Below are 19,490 nucleotides of genomic sequence, written 5' to 3'. Positions count from 1 at the left end.
CGGGTGGGGGAGGAAGTGCTTCCGGGGCGCGCGCGCCGCCGCCGCCGCCGCTTCCCGTGAGGGAGAGGGTGGGGGGAGGGGCGCCGCCGCCGCCGCCGCCGCCATGGGGAAGTCGGATTTCCTCAGCCCCAAGGCCATCGCCAACCGCATCAAGTCCAAGGGGTTGCAGAAGCTGCGCTGGTATTGCCAGATGTGCCAGAAGCAGTGCCGCGACGAGGTGAGGGCGGCCGGCGGGGACCGGGCCTACGGCGATTGGGGGGGGGAGGTGCGGCGGGCGGGCCCCCATCTCCTTGAGGGGGGCGCGGGGGGCTCCGAGCCCATCTTAGGGGGGTCCAAATCCCCTTAGGAGCTCTGATCCCTTTTCGGGGAGACGCGAGGGGCTCCGGTCCCCCCTCGCAGGAGTCCCCGATCCCCCTGAGGGGAGCCCGGGGGGGGCTCCGAGCCCATCCTAGGGGGATCCAAATCCCCTTAGGAGCTCTGATCCCTTTGGGGGGGACACGAGGGGCTCCGGTCCCCCCTCGCAGGGGTTCCCGATCCCCCTGAGGGGAGCCCGGGGGGACTCCGAGCCCATCCTAGGGGGGTCCAAATCCCCTTAGGAGCTCTGATCCCTTTGGGGGGGACACGAGGGGCTCCGGTCCCCCCTCGCAGAGGTTCCCGATCCCCCTGAGGGGAGCCCGGGGGGGCTCCGAGCCCCTTTGGGGGAAGGGCTCGATCCTCGGAAGGGGGCACGGGGAACGCCGATTCCCCTTCTTGCGGGGTCCCCATCTCCCCTTCTTGCGGGGTCCCGATCCCCTTGGGTGGTCACGGGGGGCTCTGAACCCCCCCTTGGTGGCTCTGATCTCCTTGGGAGGTCACGGGGAGCTCCGAGCCCCCTTACAAGGGTCCCTGATGCCCTTGAGGGGGACCCGATCCCCCTGAGAAGGACATGGGGCACTCCGACCTCCTTTACAGGAGTCCCTTCTTCTCTTTTGGGGACCCCCGATTGCCTGGGGGGGGGGGGCTTCGATTCCTTTGGGAGGCATAATGAGCTCACATCCCTCTTGCTGGGGTCCCTGATCTCCGTGAGCAGTCCCATTCCCCTTGGGGGGGCTCCAGTTCCTCCTCTAGGGGTTCCCAGTCCCCTTGTGGGAATCCCCAATCCTCTTGTGGGGGTCCATGATCCCCACGGGAAGACACAGGGGGCTCTGACCCCCCTTGTAGAGGTCCCCAAAAAACCTTGCAGGGGCTCCAATACCCTTTGGGGGAGCACAGGGTATGCTCCGAGTGCACCTGCAGGACCGATCCTGCTTGGGGGCATCCTGCTCTCTTTGAGGGGAGCACGGGGGGTCCCGATTCCCTTTGAGGGGCTTCAATCCCACTTATGGGGGTCCTAAACCCCTAGTGGAGGCTTCGGTGGTGTTTTGATCATCTCAGGCCCATCAGGGAAAAGGGCCAATGCCTTTGTGGGGGAGCATGAGAGATGCTGATCTGCCTCATAGGGATCCCCAACCCTTTTGGAGGTGGTCCTGATGCCCCTTGGAGTAATCATGAGGATCCTGATCCTCTTTTGGGGAGTTCCAGTTCCCTGTGGAGGGAGTGATCTCCACTGGGTGGGAGGGAGGCCTGAGCGTGGCCTCACACTGCAGAGAGACCCTGATCCTCCCTGCTGGGGCCAGGTGAGGTTAAGATGGGGTGGCTCTGGCCCACCTTTGAAGGGAGGTCACACCTGCTGAAGGGTTGCATGTCTGGAGCACAGGTCGCTTCCCCTTACCCCTGATTCTGGCTGATTTCTTCCTTGCTTTTTCTGTTTCAGAGAGATACTTTTTCCTCCGAAACTGCCCCCTCTCCTTTTCACTTCTCTGCTCACTCGAGCCTAGGTCCGCATGGGATGTCAGTGTCCTGTTTCTCCTAATTTACACCAGAGCTGGTGTACCCTAAAGCACCTCCAGTCAGGCTAACTGCTTTTAATGTTCTGTTCTCCATGAGTAGCCTGTTCAAGATGCTATTGGGAAAGACGTCAAACATCCAGTGGATGTTTAATTATATTATTCTTCAGCTGTTTCTGCTCCCCTCTCCTTTTCCTCCAGGAAGCTTGGATCCTATCACCTCCCCAGAGGCTGCAGGTGAAAAAGTGTCACTGCTTCACAACCAGATCTTTTGCAAGGGGACAGGGACCCCATAGAAAGACAGTGGTTGTAAATTAAATCATACTCTGATGAAATAGTGTTATACTACACACACACAAAAAAAAGAGGATGTGATCAAACATTCTATGTCTGGGTGATTGTGGGGGGAGCTCTGATGGCTTTAACCCTGTACCAGAGGTGGCCAAACTATTACCGTCTGTAGTTTGAGCGCTCCCAGGACACTATTTCCTCCTCACGCGTTTGGCATCAGTGTTGGTAAGGTAGGGAGCCAGCAGCTATATCCAGTGCTCTTTTATGAGCGGCTGGATGGATCCTAGATGGACCTGGGTGGCACAAAGTCTATCTCCGTTCCACAAGGGACCAGCAGGATTGCTACAATGTCCTGTCTCTTAGCTCCTCTCAGATCTTCTTGTCTGATGGCTCTTGGCCTCATGAAGAGCTCTGTCTCTGGCTTGTCTGGTTAGGAGGAACAGCTGGCCAGTGCTAGATGTTTTCTGTGGAGCTTCTAAGAGATTTCATTTATAAAACGTTACTGATGTTTAGCTTTGTGACTTTTGTGAATTGAAATAAAGATGGACAACATACTTATTTTTCTTTTATAGAATGGCTTCAAATGCCATTGCATGTCTGAGTCCCACCAGAGGCAATTGCTGCTGGCTTCTGAAAATCCTCAGCAATTCATGGATTACTTCTCTGAGTAAGTTTCCTAGATATTCTTACCCAGGTCTTCATTCTTCAATCAAATCCACACAGTCCTATCTGTAGGGCCCAGTCATGTCTTATTGAAGGCGCTCTATTCAGATGTATTTTAGTGTTAGCTATTTTTTAATGGTTATTTGAAATGTTAAGCGCCGATACTTTTGAAAGCACGTATGAGGTTTCAGGGAGCCAGGATATTTTTAAAAAGTTGACGATTTTATCCCATGTCTAACAGTCTCGCTTTAAGTTGCTCTAGCTTACTCAGTATCACACCATTCTGCTCCAGCTAATTGACTACAACATGCACAGATCATGTCCTTTTTAGCCCTTTGTCGTCTTTTGTCTCCGAAAAGAGCTAAAAGAACCATTAGAGAGAGATAACGAGTGGTATGACTAGCATCCCACACAGTTTCCCCTGATTCCTTTGTCCAGCTATGACCTACGTGATAGCTAGGTTGACTGGAGCTGTCTTCAGCACTAATGTGAAGTGAGGCTTTACACTCAAGCCGTTGAATTTACGGTGAAATGAGTGATCAATCTCCCCAATCTACCACTGTTCCCCTTTGTCCCCTGTGTGTTTTGTGTCAGTGCTAGTCAACCTTGGAAGTTACCTGGTAATGAATACCAGCAATCAGTGGAAAGCGTTCCCATTTCATCCTTTCTGTTTTATCCTTTTGAAAGGGTATTATGCTTTTGAAGATACAACTGATATGTGCATGTACAATATTGTTTCTTTGTGCATACTTACTGCATTTAATGTTGCCTTACTGAAAAAGAGAAAGGAGTGTCTGAATGCCGTAATACTTCAGAAGAATCTTCCTGTATTGCAGGTGTTTGTTTTTTAATGACAATAGAAAATTGCTTTGTAATTGATAAAGTTTTACTAAAATACGTTCTTTTTTGTTTCATAAGGGAATTCCGAAATGATTTCCTAGAACTGCTCAGGAGGCGATTTGGTAAATATTTTAGTGTTTGTTTATTTGTTTTTAATGTCTTTTTTTTTTTGGTTCAGTGCAAGAAGTTTGGGATGGTTTCTTCTAGGTCACGTACTTGTGTGTAATAATAATTTTGTATTTCAGGAACGAAGAGAGTCCACAATAACATTGTATACAATGAATATATCAGTCATCGAGAACACATCCACATGAATGCCACGCAATGGGAGACACTGACTGATTTTACTAAATGGTTGGGGAGAGAAGGTAAATATGATTATTCAGGGTAGGGAAGTTTTAAAATTATCAAGTAATTGCATTACCGATAAACAATGTGTAAAAATCTGTGTTCGTTCTCCTGTTTCCTTTTTCTTTCTTCTCCTTTCTACCTGTATGTGCACTAGCAGATGTCCAAATATATTATTGTGCTAATCGTTAGGAATTTACTTATGAAAAATGTCAGAGGTTTAAGAAAAATGCATCAGTCATTAACCTTTTTTGGTATCATCTGCCAGTCTATACTTACTAAAAGTATTGCTGAATTCCAAGTCAATGTCCAACAGCGGCTACTTTAAAAAATAAAAACTACAACAGAACATTTCTTATGACTGCAGAATCCTTCCATGTTTAAGGTGACAAGGAGTGGTCACCTTCATTCCTGGCCTAGTGAAAGGGTTAAAGCTTGAGATCTGCAATTTTCTGTTAAAAGGGAACAGCAGAGATCATATGGCACTGTGGTATGACCTAAAGTTTGCATTGGCTCCGATTGCCTTTGTCATGCAGGATACATTCATGAGTCCTGTAGTGTTTGCAAAGTCACTCTAATGAGTGTTAGTAACCATAATGCAGCATAGTAAAGTTTCCTGTAACATGATGCTATTTTGTATTTATTATTTACATATTTTAAATTTCTATTTTCTTCCTTGTTAAAACATTGGAAAGGAAATATTTCCTTCAATAAGGAAAGGATGTGAAAACACTTCCCCAATTTATTATGCGCTCTGGCCTTTTTCAAAATACAGCTGGCTAGTTGAAGAGCAGAAACGGACGCTTAGGATGGGTCAAGGTCAATTTTACCAGGCCATAAAGGATACGTTAGTTCTGTTAAAATATCCTCATTGCTGTGGGAAATGTGGCCTGTGAAATGATCTTGATATTTCATTTGTTCCTTGCTTATCTTTGTTAATGTTAATCTTATTTTATCGTGGGTTGGCTTTAGAGGTAACCTCATTTTTGTGTTGACTTTTTAGGTCTTTGCAAGGTTGATGAGACTCCAAAAGGCTGGTATATCCAATATATTGATAGGGACCCAGAGACTATTCGCAGGCAGCAAGAACAGGAAAGGAAAAAGAAGCAGGACCTTGATGATGAAGAAAAAACTGCTAAATTCATTGAACAGCAAGTTAGAAGAGGTTTGGAGGGCAAGGAACTGGTGAGGAAAATTACACGACTTATCAGTCTTCAACTCAGAAGGCCTCTTGGTTAACTTAATCCTGAATTTGATGCTACTGTAATCCCTTCAGTGGTATTTCCTTTGCAGTCAGTAAGAAGGTGAAGAGCAATCTTCGTGCCTCAGATTACGAATTGGTCACCAGTTCCGACTGGGGAACAGTGGGCATCTTTGGCTGCATTGCTAAGTAGACTTCTCTCAGAGACTTCTATAGCCTCAAGGCAGCAGCCTTAACTACCTTGTTTCTGTTGAAAATTCGAGAGTTTGCTACATTTCCTGGACCAACCGATTTGCTAATGGTTGTTAGAGCTGATGAACATTAGGTCCTCTGTGGAATCGCAGTTCCAAAAAAGCAGAAAGCGGAGGTTTCAGGTTCTTTTAGATGTGATGTGTTTTTGAAATCTCCTGGAGCTGTGCACTGTGGTCCTGTTGTGCCATCTTGGCCATTTCAGATTTTGATTTAGACTGTCTTCTCCCTTACTTGAATCTCCGAATAACCCATTTATGTTCTGAATTTTCTGATAAACATTTATCTTGGATTATAACCTGCTCTGGATAAAAAGTTGGAATTGCTTTGTACCTGCCTTGCTTTAGTTCTAAGTAAGTAGTAATCACCTGCTCTTCAGGTGATTAATGATTTAAACATCTCTCTTGAATTCAAGAGAAGAGAGAATAAGCAATACAGCAGCCAGCATGGCATCTCTTCGTGTATGGTATTTCACTAACTTTTAGTGCTGCAAATAACAAGTACCTTGTGCAGTAGGGATGCTGAGATAACTAGGAAGGCTGAGATAACCAATTCCCCACAGTGAAAAGTCTTATTTTGGTAATGCTGGACTGGTATTCAGGAGCTGTTCTTTGGCATCCTTCCATGACTTTGTAACACATTGTTGCCTGGGATTGGAACCTCCTGTTTGATTCCGGGTATTGATAGGTGCATTTAAATGCTGTTATAAACAGTTATCTTTTTCTTAATTTAAAACTAATTGAAATTTAAATGGTCTGAGCCTTCAGTGCTGAAAACTTGGAACACTTCTAGGATTTTCCTTTTTTGGCTTATCAATCAGCCCAGAAGCCACGCTAATCATGCTGGTTCAAAAAGAGAAGACTATTATAGTAAGGCAACTTTCTTTTCGTGCTGGAATCAGGCAAGTTTAGACAGCATCTCTGTAGAGAGCGTTAATTAGACAATTTTGCACAGGGGCCTGTAATGAGATAATATTTTCAGTTCCTAATCTTCTTAATGGATCAAGCCAGGGTGAATATTACAGCTAGTAGATAATCTTGCAGTAGCGTGTAAAACTGAGCTAATCAATGATCACCAAAAATGATCTCCTGGCTCAGTTTTCTTTTTGACTCTTGAAATGTGTTTTCTATTCTTTTGGCAGGAAAAGCCAGTCTATACTGAACTGAACAGGGAAAATGAAGAAGAAAAAGGTAACCAGATTTTGATATATGTAATTTTCTGGAATTTACTGGAGCTCGTTTTGTGATTAAAACAGGAGATGAGCGCTGAGGCTTGCTCAGTGCTTCATAAAGTGCTTGGTATCAGTTATGAAGAGCACTGGAAATGTGGGAATAAAGAGAAATCCTCCTCTTTTTTTAAAAAAAAGTAATTTATTTTAAAAGCTGAACCAAAATACCATTTAGCAAATATTTTCAAATTTATGACCTTTTTCCGTTTGCAATTTTTTACAAATTGTAACAGCCTTCAATGCAGTTATATTTGAAGATAGAAATAGAGTAATGTCTTTTTATTTTTCAGTTGCATTTAATTTAAACAAAGGAGCAAGTACTTCAATAGCAGCATCTTCTAAAACAAGGTGAGAAAAGAATTTAAGGGCAATCCCTCCTATTGTAAAGTATTTGTATGACATTATTATTTGGATGGGCAGGAAGATGTGCTTTGTCCTGGAAAATCTGTAGTCTAATACCTTGTCCTGTCCTGTTATTCAGGATTGTATATTAGATGATTTCATGGTTCCTTCTGAATTTAAAATGGATAAAGGGGAGTATCGTAGATGTACGCTGTGAGGAGCCCTCTTGAATTCAGCAAGGTTCATTGCAGATGTCCATATAGTAATAGGCAGTGATAAGTTTCTCTAAGAAGATACTGGTATGTGGATAAGGGATCTAATCGAAACATTTGAAATGAATATTGTCTAGTCCCAACCGCCTTCTACCCGTTCATGACTTGTTAATTTCAGTTTTTAAAAGGTTTGATTGTCTTGTCTAATAGGAGGTAATATTTTCTCTCTGATCAGCATTTAAGAAGTTGAATATACCTGATGTAAATCTTTCTAAAGTTCGTGAGTTTAATTGTCATCGTATAACCATGAGCAACACAGGACAGAAGGGATCAGTAACGCATACAGTACTGAGTTATAGCAGTCTGAAACGGTTTGATGAGTGGTACATCTTTTCTTGTGAGGCGATATTGCAATTAAATGTATTACAGGTAAAACGAAAGCTTTCCTCTCATCACAAGCTCAGCTCTTAGATAAGGTATCTGATGGGAGATATGCCAGGCAGAAAATGAGACAATAAACTAGTTCTTTGCAATAATAGATACAGATTTCAGGCTTTGAGGAATACTTGTAAATTATCCCAAAGTGTTGAACTGTGCTCAAGCTGAGTCTGAAATTTAATGCAGACACTCACCTGAATAGTTTCTCTCAGAGAGAAATACTTAGATCTGTATTTAAGCTACTTTCTAAAATTTGGCTAAATTGGAAATCGTATATCAAGTCATCTACGTTTTTCATAGCGAATGAGAGGTAGTTTCTGTCAGTTAGGAAATGGTAGTGTAGAAGCAAAATCAGGACACGCAGTTCACAGTATAGTGACCGAACTGTGGTTTCTGTATCTTAGGTGATACAGGAATCACTTCAGAGTTGTATATTGAAACTTCTCCCCTGTGTCAGTGTAAAGGTATGTTCTGCAGCTGTGAGATGCATTGGTTGTTACTGCTGCTCAGCTGAGGTCAGCCTGATGTCCAGTATCCTAGTGCAGCGTGCAGCAGGATTTCCTGGCTTCCCGTCCTCTCTGCTCACAGCACTTGCTGCAGAAACCTGGCCAGGACTAGGACTTGTGTTTCCTAATCCTGAAATAGGGCCAAGAGATCATAGGTTGTGGATGGTGGAGGTCTGGGGAGGGGGGTGCTGCTGTTTGGGTAGAGAGGAGTTGGAGGCTTGCTGAGAAGGGGAGCAGGAGGTGGAGGCGTGCCTTCCCCTGAACGTCGGTGTGGATGGCATAGAGATAGAAGCCACCGCTGCCACTGCGGGTACTGTTTCTTACACTGACCACCCTTGAGCAAACTGGGAGCCCCTGGCCTAGTTTGTTTTCCTCAGTAATTTACATCCTCAAATCACTGCTTAAATCACTCAGCGGGGCTGCTGCGTGGACAAGCTGGTGTGAGATTAGAATTACTTCTAATTAAGGAATGAGCAGAGGCTATTGAGATATGTCACAGCTGGTTTATACCAGTTGCTCTGATGTTGGTACAGACCTTTAATATAAATGGTTGTTTTTCCTTCTGTCATTTGCTTTCTCAGATGATATATTTATAGAGAACGGTTATATCCTCTTAACCTTCACTGTGCTACAAAAAGAGGCCTACACTGTGCTAGCCTCATCTCCCCGTTCCCCTTGTCAGCGGAATATCCCCTTCCTTGCCCTTGTTCCAGTTTCAGCTAATCTTTTTGGAACCGGGGAGCTGATCAGAGTTGTGCACCCTGCAAATGAAATCTCACCACGGCTTATACAAGGCACTAATACTTGTCTGTCTTGATGCCTGCTAGGATTGTGTTTGACTCTTTCATGCCTGGTTCATAGTGATAGCTCTCATCAGTGACTATAGCCAGATCCCTTTCTGCTTTTGTTGTTCTCTAACACTGCTGATTTCCCAGTAGGTAGACGCTAATCAGAGTAATTTTGTCCAAAGTATGTGAGCTGGCATGATGCGCTGCTGAATATTTTCTTTTCTTTTTTTTTTTTTTTTAAATATAGTTCTTAATATAAACCAGTCCTTTCTTGCGTTCAGTTCTTTCTTGTGTCCTCCGTAACGATGACAGACCTGAACTGTATTGGCAGTCTCCCGCTCTTTGTCCCAGCACTCTTAATGAAAATATTAAATAGGATTTGTTTTAGTGCTGCCACCCAGGAATCCCTCAGTAACCTTCGCAGGCAGATACGTTTTCCTTCTTAAATGGAGACGTTGCAGTTGTTACTCTTCAATTGTACGTTACCCTTTATGAGATTTTATTTTAAGTACTTTATATTGGATTTATGATTTCATGTGCTATTTCTTCTAGAACTGCTATGGAGATTATCCCATCATCTTCTGAAATACATATTTTCCTCTGAATTTTGCTTCTACTACCATTTCTGTATCTTTATTCCCGTTATGTATTTTCCTTTGCTAGTTTATGCAACATCCTCACCACTGAATGCAGGCGGAACATCAGTTTTGTCACAAGGCCGTACCAAGATTATCTTAATCTCTACCTCACAGCAGCCTGCTTCACCTTTCTGGATGAACGAACATCTACATTTTTTCCCTGCCTTTGAATGTCATTTATATAGCCTGACTCAGGCTGCTTTTAGTTTTCCTAACTGTTCCCTGATCCCTGAGATGTGACTTTTTGTGCTGATCGGTCTTTCCTTTGTACTTTGGAGGCCGTTTGTTTATTTTGAATATCATTGTGAAGGTGGTGTATATTTGCTGGGTGCTGGAGCCCCTTTCTACACATTCCCCTCCCTCTCTTTCTGTGCCTTACAGGTTGAGTATCTCTGTCTGGCAGGAATTCTAGGCTTCTGCCATGTATGAGAATTGCTCAGTCCAGGTGGCTTCACTAATAGCACAAGTTTGTCCTTTCTGTTTTGAGAATCTTATTTGCAGACCTGCTTTTGTCTTCTCCATTTAACTCAAGCTCTTGATCAGCTCTTTGCTTTTAACTGGTAAATTGATCATTAGGTTGTTTTCATTCTACTGGACTGCCAGCAGCCAGCATCAGAGAAAGTGGAATTTACACCTGAAGGAGATCACTTCTAGCTGACAAGTGCAGTCCTAGAGAAGGAGGCATGCAGGGTCTGGAAGGCGGCTTGTACGACTGAAATCATATAGATCAGCAGTCCTTTTGCACAACCGGTCCATCAAATGCATCTCAGTAGAGGAGACGATTTAAGGTCTGCTGTGAAAACACCATCTTACTCTTCCAGCAGTGTCCTTGGACCAAATGCACTGAAGATGGTGGAAGGGGCAGTTAAAAGAAAAGAATCTTCTCATAGCTCTGGTCAGTCCAAAGAGAAAAAGAAGAAATCTGCACTGGATGAGATTATGGAGGTAATAACTGTGCAAGGATCTGTGTCTTTATCACTGAGCATCTATGGCAATGAGTCCACTTTACCAGGGCCTCCTTTAGAAGTGATCGTAGACCTTCAGTTCATGTGGAATTCAGACTTTCATGTCTTATCAGGCAAAATGATATGACTTCCCCTTTAAAACTGGTTTCTGCTGTTCGAATGTACCTATTCCTAAGATGGTTTAAGTGTTGGAAGTAAAGGAATACCAATTTTACAAGAAAAGGAAATATAAAGAAACATTTGACAAAAATAAGTATAAATCTCCTTCATTTTGTTATGGATTCCTGGATCTCATCAGATTGATTTTTTTTGCAGCAAACACACTGACCTTGCCTGTTTTTTTGGTTTTGTTTTTGTTTTTTACCACTTGACATGAGCATGGAGTATTGGTTAAGCTTTTCGAAGGGGTGGAAAAGCTGCAGTGGTAAGAGGAAATATATGGTGATTATTTGTTATTGATCTGTAGCTTGAAGAAGAGAAGAAAAGAACAGCTCGAACGGACTACTGGTTGCAGCCTGTGAGTGTCTTTAAAATGATTGCTATACCAAAGTCTGCATCTCTAAAGTTGCTTTTGATTTGAAGGGGGTACAGATCCAAAAGCAGATTCCTAATTAAATGCACTCTTATTTTCCAAGCTGCCAAACGTGAAATATTTACCGTATCTGGGAGGAATTCACTCTTCCTGGCTGAGCATGATCTCTAATCTGAAATGTCAAACGCTCGATCTCAGATGGGGTAGAATTCTCTATTTAAACAGGTGGTACTTTGAGGTCATACAGATCTCATTTAAATTATGACATTACTTACAGCCCCTTTCTTCCTACAGTGATAGCTGACTCTTGCGGAGATGTAGAAGTCAGCATCACCCTTTGAGCTAAGAGACTTTGTCAAAGCTTCTACTTTTTGACTGGACTTTTAGATTCAGAAGCCCTGCTCTTGAATCCTTGTGGGCTGTGGGATGTTGCATCTCGGGTTCAAAAGTAACTGTATTTGTAAAACTAATGGAAACCTCTGAGAGATAATACTCTGAGGTAGTAATCTGAGGATAAAGAACACGTTCCTAAATGCCAAGTTTTTACTGTTGTTGCTTCCTGTGCTGTGATGTACAGCATGACCATCTGTGGTTGGGGGCAGTGCAACTAGTTCAGAATGTGTAGTTATTTGTATATTTTGCTATTTTCATCTCTTTTTCTCCCTCTTCCTCTGCAGGAAATCGTTGTAAAAATTGTAACAAAAAAACTTGGAGAGAAGTATCACAAGAAGAAGGCAGTTGTTAAGGTGAATTATCTGGCAAAGCAGACAAAGGCAAACTGGTGGGGTTGGTTAGGCTTTTCTGGTATCAAATGACTTCTGAAGTTTTCTGTTTCTTTGCGCAAGTTGTTCGTCCTTGAACCAAAACTAATAGGGGCTGAAACTCCACCTTAACTTTATTGGGACTTACTCTAGGCAGGGAGTGAATCTCTAATTGGTTTAATAGCATTTGCTTAGTGATCCTTTCATAAGCACTGTTTTTACCCTGCGTACTTTTGTCCTTATTACCACATCTATCTTGGAAAATAGTCCCTGTGTATGTGATGTGACAAGGAGCAACGCAATTGTATTTTAATCTGAGACTAGTCAGTTTTGCACCGACATTTAAAGTGCAAGCTGCCTTTAAACAAGATCCTATGTGCATACAAACTCTTCATTCTGTGAGCCTTGCTCTGTTGTTCTGAAGCGCTTGGTTTTAGTCCCTGCCAGTGACATGATGTTGTACTAGGTAGTCCCAAGGCTCAACAGTCTCTAGCAGGAGGGCCAAAGATGGCACCCAGGCATGTTTTGAATGGTCCACAACAGGGTTTAGAGCTGGAAATCACAGCTTTTTGTGGTAGGCAGGTTTATGAGTCCCATCTGCTGTCTTCCACTGACCTTTGGATGTGGGAGATTGAGCATGGTTTATGTTAAATGCAAAGATGATCAATGACATTCTGCTTCCTTGAGAGGCACTGTTCCAGTTCTCACTGAATGTCTGGCTTCCAGCTGGCTTAGCCTCCCTGAGGGAAAGAAGCCTCTAATTTATTCTCCATCCTTGGAGGTATAGCTGAGATAGCTAATCTGAACTAGGGTGACAAAATCAGTGGACTTATATTCCGACGGCGACCAGTCGTCGAGGCTCAAGAAGAGCCCTTTTAATCTAGCCTTAATTTCAGAACGGGGCTGGTCAGCAGCTTGGGAAAAATGCGTACTTTTAGGACAGCTCAGAAGTGCTAGTTCCTTTTGAAAATGTGGAAGTGCGGTCTCATGGTCCTGGATCTGTTAATTTTGAAAACAAAAATTTAGATAAAAACGGTAAATGTAATAGTCACTGAATGACCTGTATTTTTCATAACAGGAAGTAATTGACAAATACACGGCAGTTGTGAAGATGATTGATTCTGGGGACAAACTGAAGCTTGATCAGACGCATCTGGAGACTGTAATACCGGCACCAGGTACAGCTGTTTTGTTTTATTTGTTTTCCAGCTTATCTGTCACATTGAAACTTACGTTTTAGTTCTTTTAACCCATAATTCATGTATTTGAAACTACCATAACAATGGCCATCTTGCTTCATTTGTTCTTGGGGCAGCATTTCCCTGAGATGCTCTGATCATTTACCAATTATCTTCTGTTACTTTCTGTGGAAATGTTGTGTTGCTTCTGCTTGGAGTCCTCACAGTCCCTTCTCACAAGAATTACACTGTCTTCTAACAACATGGAAGTGCTTTATGAATCAGTTTGCTTGGCTAGATGAAAGTATCTCTCTGCAGCTGCCAGTTAGCGTCTCTGGGAGCCCTGCAGAGCCCCTGGTCATATTTATCCTGCATCTTCCCTCCACAGTCATCCCTCAGGTAGCCGTGGGTACTTGACAGAGCTTACCTCATCTCCTGTTTGTTTCAGTGGCATTTCTTTGGCTGTGACACAGTCATGTTTGTATGTAGCATCTGATCAGTATTTCAGAGATTGTTCAGGGTAGCAGTAGGCAGACCAGTGTCAGTGTAGGGAGAAACAGGATGCGGAGTTTGAGGATTCACAGATATTTCACCGTCTGCTGAGCAGACCCACCATGTTCTACGTTTCTGCAGCTGGTGAAGAGCTGATTGATGGTGTTCACAAATGCTGTTCAGCATAACGGTACTGCCAGGTGAGCTCTGCCCGCCTTCATATTAAAATTAATGCCTTGAGGAACAGCTTATGAGACAGAAGTCAAAAAGCAGGTGTGCTGAGCCTTTTGCGCAGCGAATGGGACATGGGAGAACTGGCTTTGGCTTCCTTCCCTGATACAGATTCAATGGCTGCTGCCTGTCATGTCAGAGTAGCCTAGAGGAGTAAACTTAGGCGCACTTTGGAGATGGGCAAGCCGTAAGGGCCTGCTGAGTGTTGCTTGGCGAGTCTCTAGGAGAAACCTTCTCTGCCTCAGCTTTTGGTGAAGTTGAACATAACTTCATCAAAAGAAATCGGGAGCGCTTTTGTGTAACTGTTTTCCTATTTCTCATTTCAGGCAAGAAAGTTTTGGTATTAAATGGTGGTTACAGAGGAAATGAAGGCATCTTGGAATCTATTAATGAGAAGAGCTTTTCAGCAACTATAACTATTGACTCCGTAAGTATCAAATACTGCAAGATCTAGTTTGCAGAGAGCACTTTTCCTGCGTATGTTGGAGAGCTTTCACAATGAAAGATGACGCCATTAACCTTATCTTACAGGGAGGATCTGTGGTGTACAAAACATTGTGGTCACCCTGCCATTCCCAACCAGTAGGAGAACAACTGCATGTTTCTCTATTGCAGTAATGCTCTGCTTTTTGCCTTTAAAAAGATGCCAACATACTGAATTTGGCAAGTTTTTAACCTAAAAGAGACTTGCAGAATATTTTGTATGTTTATTTTAAATGTGGCTGTTGCACTATTTTGTGGGAAGGAAGCAAATGTGAAATAGGCAGGGAGATGAAATTTATCCTTCTTTTTCCAGACTGAACGTGTAGCTTTATGTGTTAACAATTGGATTTGCATGTTTGTTACACCCCACGTTTCTCTGAGCTAAAATGAGGCCATATGGTCACGTCTCTATGTGTGGCTATTTCTCTGCTTTCCATTGCAAAACCAATTTTTGAATTCATTGATGTGGCAGGAAGGATACTGGGCTCAAAGACAAAGTTTACAGCCGAAAGACCCTGTTAGAATCAAAGAACAGTTGCAGAAACTCAGCTTGTATTAGATGCTAGAGGATTTACGTGGGGAGAGACCTTGCAGATCTCCTAACCACAAGAGAAGCTTTGGAGCAGATATGTTAGTCTTGTGAAGTGAGGGTAGTCTTCTGCTAGTTCTGGTGCTTGAAGCTGTTAAGATTTTCCCTTTTACATGAACTTTGAGTCTAAAGATGAAGAATAGGTGAAACTACTCCTGGCAACCAGTGAAGACTGTGGGAATTTTCTTATTGATTTAAGGTGACCAGAATTTTTATGTATAAGAAGTTTGTATTCAAAAGCAAATCTTTTACTCCTTGTAATAAGTTCACAGTGAAACGATTTGAAAGAGCTGCTTATGTTTGCCCCCAAATTGCAAGGACTTTAAATAACCCAAGAAGTGTCCCAAAAGTAAAAAGATTGCCAGGGCAGTGGTGAGGCTCTGTCACATTCTCCAGTCAGGTTGCAAATAATGAAATAGAAATCAGTGTTCTGAACAAATGCTACACTTGCAATATTTTGAATACGTTCTACTATGCATCCCCTGTACAGGAGCCAGGGTGTGGCTGTGTGTGGCTTTTGGACAGATCTCTTAAGCAGAAAAGCAGTCATTGTGTTTTTACCGTGCACAGTACTGGGTCAAAATGCCAGGGCTTTTGATACATAGGCTCTTCACTTCTGCTACTGTTCACTTTAGTTGCACACCCTGAAAAAAGTCTAAATGCAGAGAGATTTGATATGGCCCATTTAGCTGTGTTATTTTAAGCTGTGTATTGGGAAGTTCCACAAACAAGGTTTTGTATTTTGAACTTATTTCTTGCACTACATTCTTCTCCAGGGACCTTTAAAAGGACGCCGAGTTGAAGGTATCCAGTACGAAGACATTTCCAAACTTGCCTGAGGTGCTAATTGTGGATCAGAGATGATTTTGGTTCCTCCAAACAACTTTCTGGCATCTTGCAGGCAGACACAAGACTCTACCATGTCAGGGTTTTAACTGTGTGTGTATATGTATTTATAATGTACATAGAAATGAACCACAAACAAACTGGATTTATTTAAAGATCACTATAAATTTGCTACATAAAATATTTGTGGAAATCTTATCAGTGGAAATATTTCATCTGGTTCTGTATCAAAGTTATGTTATAATATTTGATTCGATTTCCTTCTGTAAAATGTAGCAGATAGCTGCAAGCTGTAGTATTTTATTTAGTAAACTATTTTAGGAGTTCTGTAAAATAGAGAATTACCTACAAACAGCTGCTGGAGGCAGGCAGTGTATGTTGGAGCCGGTGGAGTTCAAACAACACATTTTTCAGTCTGCAGCCAAAATTGAGTCTTGGCTGTAGGAACAAGGGAAGGGATTAAGAGAATAGCAGGAAGGTAAGAGCGCTGCAGGGGATTTTTTCTTGGGTTTCGTAAGAATGGTCTAGGTTATTAAATGCTGTCACCAACTTATTTTTAGTTAGCACGTCAGCTGTAATAGAATCTATTTAATCAGTCCTCTCCATCAGCCTCTGATCTTGTTGTCAGGTTTTCTACTAATACCAATATGCAGCTTGCCTGCATATGGACTCCAAGTTGGATGTTACTTTTGGGACTGCAAAGTCGCCAACCTAACTGTGTGCAGATATGAAATCAGTGATTGCTGTTTTGGCTTTCTAGAGCCTTTTCCTTTGGTCATATTTCCGTTGTTTCCTTGCTTTGCTACAGATGCTAAATGAGTAACGTTACTTTTTTACTTATTGAAAAATGTGACATTTTGTACAATATTTTATTTTTAAGGCAATTCGGGAATAAACCTGAACCTCTCTCAGATCAATGTATTCTTTATCAGCCTCTGAAAATGTTGGCCAGAGCTCTGTTTGTTTATATCTGCCAAAGAGCACAGTAAATAGGTGCCCAGCTGGTGCTCTGCATTATTCACCTAAGAGAAAGATGTTAAGTCATCCCAGACAAAATACAAACCAATATCTTACGGTCCAGTCTTTCTCTGATTGATCTAAACCCTGATGGAAAGAAAACCGCTAATCTGGAGCAGATCTCAGCTGTGTGGAGAGCTGTGGTGTCTGCTGCTCCAGGGCTTCTGCCATCAGCACTTTTTGGGGAGGCTGAGCCTTAGGAATATGGGGAAGGTGAGAAGGGATAACCTTTGCCTGGGAAGTAATGCTTGGATTTCCCTGCTAGCACAGCAGTTGTCTGTAGCTGAGCAAGATCCTTCCAAAAGGCTTGGTTTGTTCTCAGGAGATGGGCTCATCCCCTTCCTTCGTGGCTGAGGGTTGGATAGGACAAGATGCCGTCGCGAGGTGCACATCAGTTATGTTGCAGCCTAAAAGTTCAGGGCAGCTAGAGGCAAAGTCACTGTTCCCTGTCCCTTCTCCTGCCTCAAAGCATCACTTTCTTGCTGATTTGTGGTTTCCAGGGGACCCCTGGAGGAAAATTCAAAGACTGCAAAGGTTTAATCCAACAGCTGCTTCCTGGAATAGCCTGAAATAATCTTATGCAGCGTATCACATGGCTTTCCACGGACCCAGGACATAAACGCAAGGCAGAGTCGAGCAGTAAAGCAGTATCTAGAAATGGAGAATTATGAGGAAAGGAACTGAGGACAGAAGAGAGGACACCCTTATCTATAAATTCAGGTTGTGCCTGCAGCTTGAATTGCGTAAGCAGCTGTCTGCCTCTTCTCAAAGAACAAGTACAGAACGAGAAGAGCTTCTAGGGGAGAAGTAAGGCTAAGTGAAAGTACAGAACAGCTCCTGTATCAAGTGAAAATAATTAGACTTAAAATTCTGCAGCCTGAAAAAGTGAGGAGGAATACACTAGAGATGTGCAGTTATGAACTGTGTGGAGATGAACAGAGCGTGATTCTTCACTGCTTGCTTTCGCATACGAATGGGGAAGCAGACAGTGACATTACTGAGAAGGGGATTAAAAAACAAAACTGGCAAGCTGTTCTTTCCCTCCTGCCATGCAGAGAGGACCTTGTTAAATTTTGGAACTCATTGCTGCAGGATATTGTGGAGGCCAAAGACGTAAAAGAGTTGAAAGAAACAACAAATAGTTGGTAGGGAAATTGTGAACGCTTCTGAGAATTACTTTGGCAAGATACTTAATACACGTTAATCCTCTCACGCCTGACACCATGTCTGCAGGAAAGATCATGGAGCAGTCTCCAGTTCATAAGCGAGGGAAACTAAAGTTCAGAATTGCAAGTAGATTACTTGAATTCCCCCTCTTATATTAGGGCTGCCGAGAAGAACCTGGCCAACGTTGTTTTCTAAGGCTGCCTGAAAGCAGCCCTTTAAATCTGGATCTAGGTACATACATGTACATGTTTATTTCAATACTGATTGCATTCATTGCTGGATACTCCTCAAGACAACTGTTGGGAGCTAATCCCACTGGAAGGGAAGCTTTTAGTGCTGCTGATGATTTCTATATAGCCTGAATTTGAGGCTCTTCCTCCTACTTTCCCAGATTGGTATCTGGATGTAAACTGCAGGAAAATAGCACCGTTGAAATTTTCTCAGGAAAACAGGCTGGCGGAACTCTCAGGCTCACCTAATTCATCTTCCTGCGATATGGCAGCATCAGCTATTTCAAGGTCACTTCGGGCAGCTGTTTAACCCATCCTTAAAGACCTCCATTTCTGGAGAACTGCATGCCTTTTTGATGACACCTGTACCAGAGCCGCCCATGTTCCTCGTTTGTTAGATTTCCCTTATATCTAATGCACATCCTCCTGGCTGTGGTTTTAGACGCATTGCTTTTTGCCCAGTGTAACAGTGCATTAACTCACGTTTTCCCAGCACGCTGAAGAGGCAAAGTGTAACTATTAAATCTGGTCATGTATGTTACTCACAGTACAGGAGCTACAACACATTTACAAGTCTACTAAGAAATGTATATTATAAAATAGCTGAAATTTTTACTGGAGTATTAATATCCACTAAATCAGACATGGCAAGTACAAGATATCTACTGCAATCCAGCATGACACTTTATTACAGAATTATTATTATTTTTTTTAAACAGAAAGGGGAGTTAAATTGCTTTGAAACACTGATCACTCATAAAGCAGATGGTTGCGAAGTCACCTTTGGTTGATCTGGCTTGTCAGGCTGAAGATAGTGTTCAGAATAGTTGTTTGGGGCATGAAGGACCAAAAAGGGATTTTTTTTTTTTTTTTTTTTTTTGGTAATAAACTGGTTTAGTGTTCGAGCCTTCAGGGTTTTTTCAGAAAGCTGTACAGGTGGGGCACAAGGTAATCTTTGTAATGGCCGTCTATGAAACCTTTCCCGCTGTTGTGCACAAACCAGCACTGCACGTCTGTCCCAAACACGCGGTCTGTCCTGTAGTCCTTCTGCAGTCCCCTGTGAGGGAGAGACCACCCAAAAGGAGGGTTGTGGCATGACCAATAGACAAAGAGGCATCAATAATCCTACTGATTCATAGCACTGCTCTGCTAACATGGTGAGATGTGTGTCGTCACCAGCACACAGTGGAAACAACCACAAAATGCAGTGAATTTTACGGTTCTGTGACGCATGTGCCTTTTTGTTGGGGGGGGGGGGGTCCGAGGCACTCCCGGGACACACGATATTGAGTGGGGCTAACACAGCCTATCTAAGGTTAGATTCTGGAAAACTACAAGGCAGAACTGGTCATGCCCTTCTGAGCAGGGGTGAGTCACAAATATGAAAGAA

General features: G+C 43.1%; 2 protein-coding genes across 4 annotated transcripts in view; one reads left to right on the top strand and one right to left on the bottom strand.

Moving 5' to 3' along the window:
* Window positions 1-18: 18 nt before the first annotated feature.
* On the top strand, window positions 19-16,597 carry KIN (Kin17 DNA and RNA binding protein). Of its 2 annotated transcripts, none has more exons than XM_068959127.1 (13): window positions 19-217; window positions 2,729-2,823; window positions 3,738-3,781; window positions 3,905-4,027; window positions 5,011-5,192; window positions 6,599-6,647; window positions 6,976-7,033; window positions 10,434-10,554; window positions 11,041-11,091; window positions 11,784-11,852; window positions 12,946-13,045; window positions 14,095-14,195; window positions 15,617-16,597. In XM_068959127.1, the coding sequence occupies exons 1-13, from the start codon at window positions 104-106 to the stop codon at window positions 15,677-15,679; spliced, it is 1,170 nt and encodes a 389-aa protein (XP_068815228.1). In that variant the 5' UTR covers window positions 19-103; the 3' UTR covers window positions 15,680-16,597. The 2 variants fall into 2 exon arrangements, with proteins under 2 accessions (XP_068815228.1, XP_068815188.1); XM_068959087.1 differs by having other exon boundaries at window positions 21-217; window positions 10,431-10,554.
* Window positions 16,598-18,761: 2,164 nt separating this feature from the next.
* ITIH2 (inter-alpha-trypsin inhibitor heavy chain 2) overlaps window positions 18,762-19,490 on the bottom strand; it is a 28,995-nt gene continuing 28,266 nt past the window's right edge. For both annotated transcript variants that reach the window (XM_009677431.2, XM_009677432.2), the window contains one exon: window positions 18,762-19,157. In XM_009677431.2, coding sequence (XP_009675726.1) covers window positions 19,010-19,157 — 148 coding nt within the window. In that variant the 3' untranslated portion in view covers window positions 18,762-19,009. The remainder of the gene's footprint in view (window positions 19,158-19,490) is intronic.

Source organism: Struthio camelus, chromosome 1, assembly GCF_040807025.1.
Source record: "Struthio camelus isolate bStrCam1 chromosome 1, bStrCam1.hap1, whole genome shotgun sequence".
NCBI lineage: Eukaryota > Metazoa > Chordata > Aves > Struthioniformes > Struthionidae > Struthio > Struthio camelus.
This window is presented reverse-complemented; position numbering and strand designations above follow the sequence as displayed.

Excerpts from the sequence above, each read along its gene's own strand:
- KIN (XM_068959087.1), top strand. The coding sequence starts at position 104 with ATGGGGAAGTCGGATTTCCTCAGCCCCAAGGCCATCGCCAACCGCATC. Across the intron at positions 11,092-11,783 it reads CGGACTACTGGTTGCAGCCT|GAAATCGTTGTAAAAATTGT; the intron begins GTGAGTGTCTTT and ends CTTCCTCTGCAG. Across the intron at positions 13,046-14,094 it reads GACTGTAATACCGGCACCAG|GCAAGAAAGTTTTGGTATTA; the intron begins GTACAGCTGTTT and ends TTCTCATTTCAG.